General features: G+C 22.6%; 1 protein-coding gene across 1 annotated transcript in view; it reads right to left on the bottom strand.

Moving 5' to 3' along the window:
* Positions 1–16935, bottom strand: part of LOC111619188 (proline dehydrogenase 1, mitochondrial-like) — a 35061-nt gene that overhangs the window by 13061 nt on the left and 5065 nt on the right. The window contains exons 2-6 of the mRNA XM_023360876.1: positions 13772–13980; positions 11843–11877; positions 9977–10120; positions 8944–9008; positions 165–352 (exon numbers count right to left, since the gene is read on the bottom strand). Coding sequence (XP_023216644.1) covers positions 165–352; positions 8944–9008; positions 9977–10120; positions 11843–11877; positions 13772–13980 — 641 coding nt within the window. The remainder of the gene's footprint in view (positions 1–164; positions 353–8943; positions 9009–9976; positions 10121–11842; positions 11878–13771; positions 13981–16935) is intronic.

Genomic DNA, 16935 nt, shown 5'->3' with positions numbered 1-16935 from the left:
TATGGATTTGGATGAATAAATGTTACAAATGAGAATCGCACACAATAACATGCCTAATTGAGAGATGTGCTGAGGGAAGCAATCTACCTAACAATGCAGTAACAATCAACATGTCAAGAATATTAGTATGAATAATTTATTTTTATAAGTAAAACTGTCTTTACCCTTTCCGATCATAATCCATATGTTCCAACCATTCCTTAACTTCGTCACGATTTGTATTAATATTAAAATCTTCCAATTTATGTTCAATTACTGAAGGGGTTACATTGGCTAAAGCCATATGCTTTTCAGTTCCTGTAACTTCCTTGAAAAATTTTCGTGTTTTAACAATGACCTCAGATAACTGAAGCTGAAAAAAAGAAATTTTTTAATGTTATAAAATTAGCCAATAAAAAATTATTATTTTAAATTACAATTAGAAATAATATAAAACTAACATTAGCTATTTAGTATTGATTAGATAAATTAGTATTTTTAAATTTTGAAAAATTAAATAAAAATCATGCTATTTAATTTTTAAATTTTTAAATAAAAAAAATGCATTATTTTAAATTTATTAAATTTGCAATATTTAAAATTTTAAATTAGCCAAAGAAATTACTTTTAATTTTTTAAAAATTTATTTATTTTTAATAATTAAGATAATCTACAAAACTAATTTAAATATAACTAAAGCTGAGTAAAAAGCACATAGGATGAAAAAATCAAGTATTGCTTCATATTTTTTTTATTTATTTATACATTTTGTTTTTACCTAACCAGATTTTAGAACTGGTATTGACTGTAACAAACAGGTGTGCTTATTTCAATGGGATATCAGATCCCATGCTCACCTGACCACCCCCATTAAAGGAGGATTTAATATCACCCTGAGGAAACACTGCCTTCTTGGGTTCCCCCTCTTCAGCAAGAACCCTTAAAGGCAATACTGTAACTAAGAAAGAATAACTTCAATACGTCCACTTAGGAAAGCTGTTGCGATGGAACCTGGAAAAGAGCAGTCTGAGTTAACATTGCCAAAGGCTGTTGGCATCCAGCATGAAGCTGTGCTCTTGCAAACATATGGAAATTGAAAGTCTACACAAATAAATACATTATTTTGTGCGTCTCAAAATAATGAACTGAGCATAAACTTTCACAATGCCATCGGAATACGATGCATGGAATAAATTTCTATTCAGTTTAAAATTTGGAATTTATAATAAAATTTACATACATAATATATTTTTATAAAATATATTTTTCAAGAAAATTTTTGAACAAAAAATTTTCCCTATTATTTTGAATGACAAAATGATTCTATAAAAAGTATTTTATCCTAAAAAGATTCCAATTTTAATTTATTATTATATATATGATACAAAAATTACTATATGTAAAAAATACTAATTTTAGTTTCTTAAAAAATTATATTAAAATTATCAAAATTTTCAATTATTTTTAAAAGTAAATTTTTAAATTTTAAAATGTAATGTAAGTATTTATCATTCATATTTAAAAAACTTGAAATAAAAGGAATCTTTTTAGAAAATTTATTTATTTTTTAATTTTTATGAATATGAAAAGCAAATAAAATTAAAAATCATATTTATATGGATCAAAAAAGTAAATAATTATTTAAATCAAAAATCTTAAGGTTTTTGTGCAAGTTCATAAACTTTACAAATGTAAAAATAATTTAAACTCAAATATGAATATCAAGGATGAAAATTATATCAGAAATTTTAATAATGATATTCTACTTCAATCTCAACATTTCTTTATATAATATCAAATCTTTCCTTAAACAGAATGGACTGTGAATGTTTAAGGAAATGAACAGGAAATATGATATACAGTATAACAAAATAGCATGTGTCACAATGCATCAGTTATGCTGTTTTATGCTTGCTACAGAACAATCTCTATTTGTACATTTAAAATATAATTTGTCTTAAAAATTAGGCTATCAAGTCATTGAACTTGATATTAGATTTGATAGCAAAGATTTTATATTTATACACACTAATAGAATCAATAAATCTTACACAAGAACAGTAATAATAATCGAAAATTATATAAATAACGATAATTTTAAATTATTTTTATTTGAAAAAGAAAAAAAGACAATCAAATTTTTCATTTTTGATTTAATATGCTTTTGAAGATATAAATCACCATTGGAAGTATAAATTTGAACAAATGATGTTTTCAGCCATTAAGCAAGAACTATATGTTTTGTTGAAGTATTGTAAATAAGTGCCTTCATAAATTTATTACATGCTGAGAATTTACAATGTAAGTGAGAAAATTGAAATTCTGATTTTAAGTTGACTTTTCTTTTAATTAACATTAATAAATAAATCAATTTTCCACTTTGAAATTTGGCAAGAATGAATGCCTCTCTCGTTTTCACAATTATATTTCACTTAATCAAATTAATAATTATGATATTCATTTATCTAGAAGATTTTAATAACTGTACAGAAATGTGATATTAAACAATATCTTTTTAATATTAAAAAGTAAGGAGCAACTTCTGTTTAAAAAAGTAATACATAAAATAATACTAGATGAATAATATTCTATATTACTGTATAAAACTTTTTTATTTTGCACTTTATATAAGTATTACTAAACTTTTTTAATGTATTAAAAATGATTTTTACCCTCGTGAAAGAACTGATAACTGAATAAGAAAGTCTATTTACATTATACTTAAACTTTAAATAAATTCCACAGAAGTTAGATTTTTATTTGTTTTAGTTAAATGATAGCTCCAATTGTGAAGATAAACAATATTTAAATAGAAATATTTAACAACACCAAGATTAACATTATATATCTCTTTAAAAAATATTTTTATAGTACTATAAATCATTTTGTTGAAAATTACTAAAAATTATTTGTTTAATTATTTTTGAACAAACTGGAAAGAAGTTAAAAAGATACAAGTACAGAAACTAAAATGGCATGTATAAAACATGTCATTTTCTAAAGCTTTTTATCAGTTTTAAATAATAAAAGTGAAGTTTTTAATGTATTAAATTAATTGAAATTTTTTTTAAATGCACATAGGATGAAAAAATCAAGTATTGCTTCATATTTTTTTTATTTATTTATACATTTTGTTTTTACCTAACCAGATTTTAGAACTGGTATTGACTGTAACAAACAGGTGTGCTTATTTCAATGGGATATCAGATCCCATGCTCACCTGACCACCCCCATTAAAGGAGGATTTAATATCACCCTGAGGAAACACTGCCTTCTTGGGTTCCCCCTCTTCAGCAAGAACCCTTAAAGGCAATACTGTAACTAAGAAAGAATAACTTCAATACGTCCACTTAGGAAAGCTGTTGCGATGGAACCTGGAAAAGAGCAGTCTGAGTTAACATTGCCAAAGGCTGTTGGCATCCAGCATGAAGCTGTGCTCTTGCAAACATATGGAAATTGAAAGTCTACACAAATAAATACATTATTTTGTGCGTCTCAAAATAATGAACTGAGCATAAACTTTCACAATGCCATCGGAATACGATGCATGGAATAAATTTCTATTCAGTTTAAAATTTGGAATTTATAATAAAATTTACATACATAATATATTTTTATAAAATATATTTTTCAAGAAAATTTTTGAACAAAAAATTTTCCCTATTATTTTGAATGACAAAATGATTCTATAAAAAGTATTTTATCCTAAAAAGATTCCAATTTTAATTTATTATTATATATATGATACAAAAATTACTATATGTAAAAAATACTAATTTTAGTTTCTTAAAAAATTATATTAAAATTATCAAAATTTTCAATTATTTTTAAAAGTAAATTTTTAAATTTTAAAATGTAATGTAAGTATTTATCATTCATATTTAAAAAACTTGAAATAAAAGGAATCTTTTTAGAAAATTTATTTATTTTTTAATTTTTATGAATATGAAAAGCAAATAAAATTAAAAATCATATTTATATGGATCAAAAAAGTAAATAATTATTTAAATCAAAAATCTTAAGGTTTTTGTGCAAGTTCATAAACTTTACAAATGTAAAAATAATTTAAACTCAAATATGAATATCAAGGATGAAAATTATATCAGAAATTTTAATAATGATATTCTACTTCAATCTCAACATTTCTTTATATAATATCAAATCTTTCCTTAAACAGAATGGACTGTGAATGTTTAAGGAAATGAACAGGAAATATGATATACAGTATAACAAAATAGCATGTGTCACAATGCATCAGTTATGCTGTTTTATGCTTGCTACAGAACAATCTCTATTTGTACATTTAAAATATAATTTGTCTTAAAAATTAGGCTATCAAGTCATTGAACTTGATATTAGATTTGATAGCAAAGATTTTATATTTATACACACTAATAGAATCAATAAATCTTACACAAGAACAGTAATAATAATCGAAAATTATATAAATAACGATAATTTTAAATTATTTTTATTTGAAAAAGAAAAAAAGACAATCAAATTTTTCATTTTTGATTTAATATGCTTTTGAAGATATAAATCACCATTGGAAGTATAAATTTGAACAAATGATGTTTTCAGCCATTAAGCAAGAACTATATGTTTTGTTGAAGTATTGTAAATAAGTGCCTTCATAAATTTATTACATGCTGAGAATTTACAATGTAAGTGAGAAAATTGAAATTCTGATTTTAAGTTGACTTTTCTTTTAATTAACATTAATAAATAAATCAATTTTCCACTTTGAAATTTGGCAAGAATGAATGCCTCTCTCGTTTTCACAATTATATTTCACTTAATCAAATTAATAATTATGATATTCATTTATCTAGAAGATTTTAATAACTGTACAGAAATGTGATATTAAACAATATCTTTTTAATATTAAAAAGTAAGGAGCAACTTCTGTTTAAAAAAGTAATACATAAAATAATACTAGATGAATAATATTCTATATTACTGTATAAAACTTTTTTATTTTGCACTTTATATAAGTATTACTAAACTTTTTTAATGTATTAAAAATGATTTTTACCCTCGTGAAAGAACTGATAACTGAATAAGAAAGTCTATTTACATTATACTTAAACTTTAAATAAATTCCACAGAAGTTAGATTTTTATTTGTTTTAGTTAAATGATAGCTCCAATTGTGAAGATAAACAATATTTAAATAGAAATATTTAACAACACCAAGATTAACATTATATATCTCTTTAAAAAATATTTTTATAGTACTATAAATCATTTTGTTGAAAATTACTAAAAATTATTTGTTTAATTATTTTTGAACAAACTGGAAAGAAGTTAAAAAGATACAAGTACAGAAACTAAAATGGCATGTATAAAACATGTCATTTTCTAAAGCTTTTTATCAGTTTTAAATAATAAAAGTGAAGTTTTTAATGTATTAAATTAATTGAAATTTTTTTTAAATATTAGTACTATTATTTGCTCATTCAACTCATTCACTTTTGTTTTGATCCACATAATTATAAATGTAACATTTTAATATATTAAAAATGAAACTATTATAAATTTTATAATTTTTACTAACTTTATCTTCCTGTATTTAACTAAATGAAAAAATATTAGCAAAATAATTATGAGAACATTTTACAATTAATTTGATTACAATCAAAAATTCTAATCTCTGACATACTAGAATTTTTTTTTTATTTGAAAACTTTTGACAAAAATTTATATTATGATTGATTTTATTTAACTTAATGAGTGAATTTACAAACTGACATTTTTGAATAATATACAAATTCTAGTCTGCCATTGATTTTTACATTATTTAACAATTATTGTATAAAATCAATTAACATGAATTATTAATTTAAAATTTATTACATATATATGTTTTAATGAAATTTAATTTTAAAATGCTTAAACTCATTATTCCATAAAGTAAGTTTAAGCATTTTAGAATCCATCAAAAGAAGTTTTTATAATTGTTGTCATCTGATTTTCCCAGCTATTATTTTAAATATATTTATATGAAAACATTTGATTATTATAAAATTGAAAAATTATTTTCTTTTCATTGTTTGCTTGTCTTTCCAATTTGAGAATACATTATATACTTAGATATAAAAAATGTTGAGAAAATGGGAAGTAACTTTGCTTTTTATTTCATAAGCATTACCTTTTGTATCAACCATTTTCAATTATTATATAGAATAATCAATTATATCTTAACTTTATATTTTATATAAAGCAGAACAAAAATATAGCAATTCAATATTACCGTATATTCTAATTTAGTACTTAGAAATGAGAGATATTTATCACACAATAAAATAAAACATTGACACACTGTGGAAATCAATCTGAATTTAGTTCAATTCCAATTTAAGGTTTAAGTTCATCATATAATCATCTTCATTATAACTTATGACAATACATTTAGTTGTTTAATACAAAAATTAGATGTTGAAACTGTATTCTGCAAGTTGCTAATTCAAATTAAGTGTCAGATAATTTTTTTAAAAATCTACTCTACTCTATTTTATCAGAATATATACTTTCAAATTACTGATAAAATAGCCATCTAATTTAAATTCAAATAATTATTTTAAGTTCCAAATTACCTATTAATTTTGATATAAAAATTTTCTTTTAACATTATTAATGTTGTAATGTAAAAAATAAAACTTTAAATTATATTTTACAAAATATAATCTAAAGAATTATAGAATATATTAAGATTCTTTTGAATAAATAAATTGATATACATTTTAAAATATTTGTTAAACTATTATGAAGAATTTATGTATAATCCAAATCTTAATAGCTGAAATAAATTATTAACAATGAATTTTCAATATAATAGGGACTGACTCATACATATTCGATAAATAATAGTTGGGAAAATGATTTTTTATTTGCATAATGGAACATATGAAATATATAGCAAAATCTCATTGATACAAAAAATTTTTATCCATTAAAATTTAAATAAAACTACATTAATTTTATAAATTTTGACTTTTTGATTATTATTTCATTTATAATATTTTTTTTTTTTTTTTTAAATCAACTGTTAATAGAATTAGATCATACAAAAGGAATGCAATACAATTCCAATATGTGCTTTTTAATTAGCAAATAGAATATATTAATGTTAATAAGACAAAAAAAAAAATTGAGATGTTAAATTAATACGCGTTTATGTAAAACTAAACGCCCTTGTAACAGGCAAAAGCCTATTACGACAAATAAAGATTATTATTAAAAAAAAAAAAAAATATGTGCTTTTTATATCATTAATTTTTATGCCAGGGATTATAAAAACAATATTTACACATAATTTAAATATTAATTCATTTTCATTGACTTTATTCATTCAATTTTTCTTTAGAAATTATTTAGGATATTAAAATACCAAATATCTTTAGTAAATTTAGTAATAGTATTATTATTAGTATATCATCATAAATCACAAGAGTTGTCAATAAAAATTGTTATAGAATATTCAATATCAAGAACTACATAAATCAATACTTCATGCATTTATGTCTGGCATAGAATTGTTTTGCCATATGCAGACTATAATTAAGATTAAAAATATAGAAGGTATGATTCATGGTACTGATTAGAACAGATCTTATACAAAATAAAGGTCTTTTCTGAAGATCATTGTCAACCTCATCATAAAATATATATGAACAATAATTTAAAAACTGTTAATTCTTAGCAAATTTTCTAATTTTTCTTAATATTACTCCTTCATATTAAATGACTTTGTTAATTTATATTTATGATAAAAAATAAATAATAATGTTGATTTAATATTTATAATATGATTTATTGTAATCAACCATCATTTTAAAATATTCTAAAATGAATATCATGTAAAGGTTAAACTATTTTTATTAAGATAAAAAATATTTATAAAAGATAATTTCTTGATATATCTAAATATATAAAATTACTTGTACTGACTGACTGATCCATCATCACCCAGAGCAAACTGCTGAACCTAAAGAGTTGAAATTTGGTACACAGTTAGGGTTCGTCATGAAAATGCACACTAAGAAGGGATTTTTGGAAATTCCCCCATGGGGAGAGGGAGAGCATTAAGGCTTAACCTAAATAACTGCTTCTACTGTACAGTTTTAGATGCGATTTTTTGATTTCAACTATGTTTAGTCTTTGTTGAGTGCTTAAGTATATTAAATTGATAACATTTCAGACATTGTTATAAATATTTTTATATATTTCGATTTTTTAACCAAATGTTTGAACCATTTTAAATTTGAATTTGTTATTGCATATTGGTTCAATTATAGAATGATTGTAAACATTTCAGAAAATTGATCAAATTGAAAACAGTTCGTTTGATTCTCAGCAATTCTCATTATTCTCAGCAGTAAAATGTTATATAACAATTACTATGGTTGTTAAAATACTGAATATAAATGGAGTTTGCTTGCAAAATCCGCATAGGCAAAGTTGTGGGTAACAGCTAGTATCTTATAAAGTTGCAGAAATGAATAAACAAACAACAATTCTAAATTGTTTATCAAATGTGTGGCATTAAAAGAGCATTTCATTAAACATTTTTTTAAACCATAACTGCAAATTTTTATAACTGGCATAAAATATACTTAGTTTTTAACTTTAATGTAATTTTTAATATACAAAATTGCTTTATAAAATATATCCTGTATTTTTATAAAGCAGAATTTTTTTATATTGCTTTAATGAGATTTTACTATATATAATACACTTAATGTGTTTACATGCCATTCAAAATTGAAACTAGCAGCTATTGTAATCATTAATTAATTCAAGTTCAATTAAATCTTAAAAGACAAATTAAATTGCCAAAAATAAGAATTATTGAATTTTAATTCCAAATTTCAAATGAAATTAAAAAGTTTCCATGCTATTAAAAAAGGAGTACAGGTATTTATTTTGCACAGCTTGACTATGCATGCTTTAGGATGTTACTTACCAGCAACTGAGGTCTGCCCAAAGCTGTCATTTTTATAGCTGCAAAGCCTGTACCTTTTGTAGTACCTAAAAATTTATTAAAATTTTGTTAAATTATATAATCCTTATAAGAATATATTATTTAAATTAATTTCACTTTATTATATATGCTAATAACTAACAGTAATATTTTAATGTTTTTAAATTTATATTAGCTTTTGCATCAAAATACACAAACAAAATATTAATAAATATTTGCAATAATGAAATTTTATTTAATACAAAAGAAAAAAATTATTATTATTATAGAATAAGATACATTATATTGTCAGTGTAGCAATACCCAGTTGATCATGTAATGATTATAGGCTTACAGGAAATGTTCAAGTCATATCCAATAAATTGAGAATATTGTCCAAAATCTTCAACAAGTTTGTAAATGCAATGTAATATGTTGTGCAGACATTTGTTAATGAATAATGCTTATCTGCAATAATTAATGAACTGTGTTTGTGCTTAATACTTTTATATTTTGGATATATTACAAATTACAGTCAAACTTTGGGTTTCAAACACTTCTAATTAAGAACAAAATTTTGAATGTCATATTTGCTCCAGTTGCTGAACAAGCTACTTGGCAAGAGTCCTCCACAGATGATCAACTCCCAATACTTCTTGTGCTACAGAAAGTTGATGGCCTGACCAATCAACAATAGGCCTTCCAATTCAGAAATTAGTGGTACTGGGATTGCCTCATGTCATTACATTCATGATATGAATCATTGATGACACAGTTATTCAAATTACATTTCAATGCACATGTGAGTAAGATAATACTTCTGATTTTCGGTATGTGTCGCAATTGAATTTAAATCAAATTAATTAATTAATTTTGAAAGGCTATATATTCCTGATTGTTAATAACATTTAATTTAAAAACATAAAATAATTAGTCAAGTAAGCTAAAACTATTATATTCTTATGACTAAATCAAACTATTTTATTAATTATTATTAAACATTTGATTTAAATATGTATATTAAAAATAAAATTACCTGCTACAGCATCTATGCATTTAAGGAATGTTTCCATGTTTTTTTCACACTGTGCTTCACTTAAGTAAAAATATGTTCTTGCAGTAACATGATATTTTCTTCTGTCAGCAAACTCCTTGTATGGTCGATACTGTTTTAGCTTCCCTAATAAATGATAAATCATTAAAAAAATTGTTGTTATTTAAATGCAAATACAAAAAGTTATTACTGAAAGACATATTATATTTGATTAAAATTAGGAATGCAGTGTTTTTACTAATCTAGTTTTATGTTGTCAATCAACCAGCTAAGTATTCCTTCTGACAGTTTAAAAAATAAAAATATTTATTTTATTTATTTACTTAAGATAATATACTAGTCTGTAGTCCAATTAAATGTTATAGGATAAATATTATTTTGTCAATATTAACCGAGATTCATAAAAAGAATTTATCTTCACTACCAGCTAACATTGCAAGTCAAGCATCTACAATTTTTTCCTAGAGAAAATAATTTAACTTGTTTTACCAAATAATATAATGCATAATTAATTGACATGAATGGATTAACATCTCATATTATTCATTATCTTTTATGAAACTATTTTATATAATAATATATGTAAAATAATTTCTTTAACTTTAATTAAAAAATGTGAAGTTATCACAGTGTATTTCAGAACTACAATAATAATTGGTTTTGTTTGAAACCACTGTCTCAAAACTATTTATGTTTATATAAGAAATAGTAAAAATGTTAATATAAATTATATAAGAAGAAGCATTATGAAATTAATTTCTCAACTATAAGATATAAAAAAGCTAAAAGGGCTCCAACCCAGCTTTCCTTACACTTGAACAGGAGATTAAGGAGATCAGAAAGAAAATCTGATAAATTTTTATCAGCTTTTATATATTATGAAGTAAAATTTAAATAATAAAAGCTTAAAAGGAATAATTTTTTTAAATTATGATAAATTTCTCTATTTAAAAAATATTTAAGCTTAAAAAAAACTAAAAACACCAGCTCAAAGTTAAAATTGTGTGTTAATATCTGTTATAAGAGTTTATTAAAAAATAATTTTTATATTATTAATTATTATAAAAAGGCAAAGGTTTACTTTTGAGAGTAGAGATGTTTTAAAAAAAAATTGTAAATTTCAATAATGAGAAGTTTCCATTAAGTTTGACCCCATTCAACATTACTTCTAACTCCCCATCCCTCGAACTTTAATTATCAAAATTTAATGGCATCAATGGCCCATACATAGAAATAATCCTGCCATGTTTATAAATTTTTGATTCATCCAATTTTGAGATATAATGCAAAATAGACACAGATATAATTAAATAAATTTTTTTTTTACATTTTTGGGGTTCTTAAATTTCAAAACATTGAGAAATGCAAAACACCAGGGGATCAAAATTTTATCACTCACTATACTTTCCCTATGTTATATTCTATAAAACCCTGAAAAGTAAAAGTATGATTGAAATAACTTCTTATTAGGAGGAGACATCTTTCAATTGGGAAAGATGAGTCATTTCAACTGAAAATCCTAGCCTGAATAATGCATTGTTTCATTGTGAAACTGAGAAGATAGTTTGCCGAAAAACCATTGTTTCAATCTTCAGTAATCTGTTTGATCTTTATAACGATTTATAGTATAGAAGACAAATATTTGTATTGAATTCAGCTATGAAATAATTTCAATTTGTTGTTTGACTGGACAACTATTTCAGGTCTTAATATTTAAAACCATGTTTTTGATAGATTTTCTATGTATATAAAATTGATAAAATATGGTTTATTAATTAAGAATATTCAGAACATCCTAATATTCAATAAATTAATAATTATTTACTAGAAATAATAAATAAAATTTACCTTCTTGGTCATCATCAGCAGCAGATATACAACCTCTGAAGAAAAATAAAATCATCAAAATAAAATCTTTATTGTACAATATATCATATTTGTAAAGTAATTTTAAAATAAAAAATTAAAACAACATTTATGGCATTACAATGATAAGATTTATTATTAATCCTCATATATTAGAAAAACATATGCAAACAATAGTTTTTTTCACATGAGTAATATTTCCTATTGACTTAATATATTAACTTATAGTGTGCATTTTTAAAACATACAATTAAATTATATTCTTGGAAATTTCAGTTACCATTCATCAGATTAAATATAATCTCAGCATAAACATTTTATTCATTCCAATTCATAAAAACTTATATTTCATTATTTTTGCTTATTCAATTACCTGTCATAAACATTCTATTTTTATACATTTTAAAACATTGAGATGTATATAAACATACAGTGAGAATAATTGTTTGCATGATATAAGTCCATTAGATTCATAATAAACTTGCACAAGTAACTATAAATTTATGCATAATTCTCATATTAAAACATAAAAAAGTTTTCATTGTATTTTCTACAATAAACTTTCATTATAATAAGTACATAACAGTGGAGAAACATTCACACAAATGAGATTTTAGATTTATGAAGAAAAATTATCTATGTTCTGAATAAAAAATATGTAAATTACATAATAATATTTGAGATAATTCTATAATTATATTAACTTGTATTACATTTTGTTATAAAAATTATAATCATACCCTCAATCAAAATTTTTACAAATCAACAATTCATTCAACTGCAATTCATTTTAATAATTTCCAGAAAAATTTAATTTTGTAAAAAGAATCTAAATGTTTTTATTCAGTGCATTCTTTATATCAAATCAAAAGTTTAGTGCTAAATAATATTTACAAACAAAAAATTGTTAACTTGGAATTTAATCATTTAACTTAATTTCAAGTAATTAACTAGCTTATTTTAATCAATGAATTTTGTTTTTATAATATTTTGTTTGCATTTTAATAAGAAAGAATAAATCAAAGAAAACTTCTCTGAAATCAAATACATTGATTTCAGAGAAGTTTTCTTTGATTTATTCTTTCTTATTAAATATAAAGAAGGAAAAAACTTTTTATAAATACGGTACATACATTAAATTGTATAACCTTATGAAATGATATGTATGGTACTGTACATGTACTTGTATGTGTATATATATATACACACATACATACAGTCAACCCCCTATAACACTATTGATTATTCTGTTTTATATGAATTCCATGTCGTACAGTACAAGTCACTTAGATTTTACAAATACATGTGCTGGGCTGTGAACGACTCACATATTTGTAAAATCTAAGTGACTTGTACAACATGGAATTCATATAAAACAGAATAATCAACAGTGTTATGGGGGGGGGGTCGACTGTATATTCATACTTCAGGACAGTTTTTATGAAATCGTTTAAGCTATCTTATTTCTCTTGATTTAACAGTATCCTTGAAAAATAAGAATAAAACAAATAATTAACTAATAGTGGTTAAAATTAATCTGTTTATAATTTGATTAGTTTATGAAATCAGTTAAATTGCAATTAAATTTCAATAAAATATTTAACTTTTTACTACTTGAGTAATTTAAATTTGGTTAAACATTAATTATGGTTAACCTTGAACAACTATCATAATTTTGAATAATACAAATTTTTATATTATTTCTAAAGATTACAATCCTTAAATACAATATTGAATTATTAGTTGATTAAATTTATAGCTGTATTATTATAAACTAAAAGTTGAATCAAGATAAAAATTTAGTAATTAATGAACTTTATAGCATTAACTTTTTTATGTTTCTAAAAAAAATTCTTAATTATGGATATATATAAAATTTTAAAAATTTAGTTCTGAAACTTTTATACTAACTTCATTTCTGCTTCTTTAGCTTCCTCTTCACTTATATCTTCTTCAGCACTATAATCTAATATTGATTTGACACCAAACGAATGAAGTCGTTCAATAATTGGTCTGATTTTTTGAGAATCTTCTCCTGCCACAAAATGACCATAAAATGTGTGTTTCATAAGAAGTCTGAAGAGTTTTGGTCCCAAGATTTTTCTTCCCAATTTTAACAACTACAAAAATAATATTTAAATCTATATAGTAAACACATTTTTATTGTAAATGAATTAACTGTTAAAATTTATTATTTAAAAATATTACTTTATGGTAAGATCTAGAATTTCTATATCACCTGATAGTAATGGTCAATAACACTTTAATAATCAAATATTAAAGTGTTATTGACCATTGTTTTTATTGATATTAATAAATAAAAATAAAAAATAAAGATTTTATACAAATCAACATCATTAATTTAAAAATCCGACAAATTACCATTTCATTATCTTCAATTAAATAATTCTATTTTTAAATAAATAATAAAATTAATTTATCATTAATAAATAAACCTGTTATGAAATTTTAATACATTTATTATTTTTTAATAAAGAATAATTTAAATATTATAATAATCTTACCATTAAGAAATTGAGATACTTTTAATTTATTCAACTATTGATACATTAAAATTATTTTATAACTTGAGAATAAATGCATAAAAAGAAAAAATTATAATTTTATAAATCTACAAATTTATGATGATTAAGGAAGGAAATCAAATTTAATATTACATATAAATTTATCATTAAATTTATATGTAATACATATAAATTTATAAAGTAATATCATTAATTAAATTATATAAGTTTTTATTTTCTTGTATTACTCTGTATTTCTATCTTGTATGTATTAATTAAGAGGGCATTTAGTCTATATCTTCCCACAGATGGTTATATATTAATAAACAACACCAATAAAACCTTCAAAATTAAACCAGCTAATATTTGCTGGTTAAATTTTGAAGGGCATTTAGTCATTCTCATTATAGATTTGGTTAGGCTTGTAATGGGATGGCTAAATAATGAAAGGCAAGGAACAATTATGGACAAATTTGAACCAGATTATCCTGAAAAATTCTTGATCATCTGACTCATATTCAAACCTAAATCCCTAAGAACAGTAAATATGCACTTTTAACTTCATTAGTCATTTAGAAAATCTTTAGATTTACATACTTTGCTTCTTTCATTGTTATAATAATAAAAAAAAAATACATTGCCTTGTTATATGAATTCAATTATTCCTAAATGTATTAAAAATTTTTGAAATTATTATTGCATAAAATGCACTAATAGTTTTTAATCTCTTGCTTTTGATTTAATTGAAAAAATTTTGGTTTCAAATAATTCTTTTGGTAAATTGATTACAAAAAATTATAATTAAAATATAATAAATTTTTGAACACCATATACAGTGTACACACATTGAAAAACAAGTAAAATAAAATTTCTTTTGGATGGAATTAGAAAAAAAAGAAAACTTAAAATTTTAGTGATTTGTAAACATACTAAAAGCCTATTGTTCATTTTAAAATAGGTAAGAATATAAAATTTATTTTATTGTTCTTTGTCTTGCAGTATAAAGTTAGACATCTACAAGTAAACTTCCTGGTTACATAATTATGCAGCTTTACATAATTTGTAAGCTTCAATCTACATTTAGATTTTAAAGTAAAATTTGAATTATTATTAACAGTAATTTTACAGAATCTATGAAAAATTCATAAGTTTAATTTTGTAAAAAAAGTATTAAATTTAATGCACAATTCCTTTCAATCACTAGCAACAATGTAAATAAATTAGTTTTTGTTTGGTTTATCTTTACAGTACTGTTTAATATCTAAAAAATACTACTACATAAAAAAAATCTATGACTTCTGATTGCATTAATGTAAAATTCCCTTTCTTATAGTTAAATTATGGGCTTACTCTTCCCAGTCACTTTGCTTGCTTGCCCTGTGAGCTTTTGCCCACATGTTCCCAATGTAGATTATTCATAGTAAAAATTTAATGATGATTCATCAATTCCTGGTGCCATTTCAATATTTATTTATTTTTTGTGATAGAAAAAACATTGTGATTAATTTAAAGCTAAGTATGTTATATATATAGAATAGATCTTTATACATATTAAAAATATATTCTTAAAAGAAATGAACAATTAATTATTATTGTAACATTAAAAATTGCAGCCTGGCATTATGACAATCATATTTTTAATTTAATTTAAAATATATGCTCTCCACCTCAAATTATTAGTAGTGTCTTGCCCCCAAAAATCACACTTTTCCTTTAACAATAGAGTTGTGCTGATCATCTATTAACTGCTTTCAGGGGAAGTTTTGAATTGAAATAATGTGATTTCTGGTGCAAACTGGAAGTTTATGTATAGTTAATCGGGGCCTCCTGCCTGAGATTTCCATATCTGATCTTGGATTTTATCTATATAACTCTGTTCTCAAGATTAAGGGAAGGCAGACAAATGACAGTGGAAATTTAGAGTTCTACAATTTTTTCAAATTGCAGCCTAATTATTATTACAATAATGGTACAGGAAAAAAATTACAAATAAAAATTTATCATTTCAAAAAATTTGAGCTTTACTTCATTATCTTTAAAAATAAATTTATGTTTTGATTAATTTTAATTACCAGAAATAAAATTTTATTAAAAAATTAATGCCCAGAGTAACAATATTAAAGAAATACTGTGGTTCCTAGAAATAAAGTAACATATTTTGATAATACAGTATTTAAATGAACTCATAGGAGTTATTCATTTAAGACTTTGCTTTGACAAGTTTTGTTTGACACAATTAGAAATTCAATTTAAATCATTATTTTACATTTAAAAAAGATTAAATGTCCTATAACTGATCAAAAAATTTGCTTGGTTAAGAAATAGATTAAACTGTAAACAAAATTCAAAATTCTTATACCACAATTTCTCTCATTTCAATAAAAGAAATTTAAACCGATTGTGCATTGTTTATATATAAATATTGTTTATAAACACAAATATAATATTGCTACAAAATAAATAAATGAATCTCAGCTAACTAGTTAAAATTATTAAAACAAATTCTACATTTTAAAAATCAATTTATTAAGGAAATCAAATTTAATATTA

Source organism: Centruroides sculpturatus, unplaced genomic scaffold (genome assembly GCF_000671375.1).
Source record: "Centruroides sculpturatus isolate CEXI.00-Female unplaced genomic scaffold, Cexi_2.0 scaffold223, whole genome shotgun sequence".
Taxonomy (NCBI): domain Eukaryota; kingdom Metazoa; phylum Arthropoda; class Arachnida; order Scorpiones; family Buthidae; genus Centruroides; species Centruroides sculpturatus.
The sequence above is the reverse complement of the archived record's forward strand: the minus strand, read 5'-3'. Positions and strand labels throughout refer to the sequence as shown.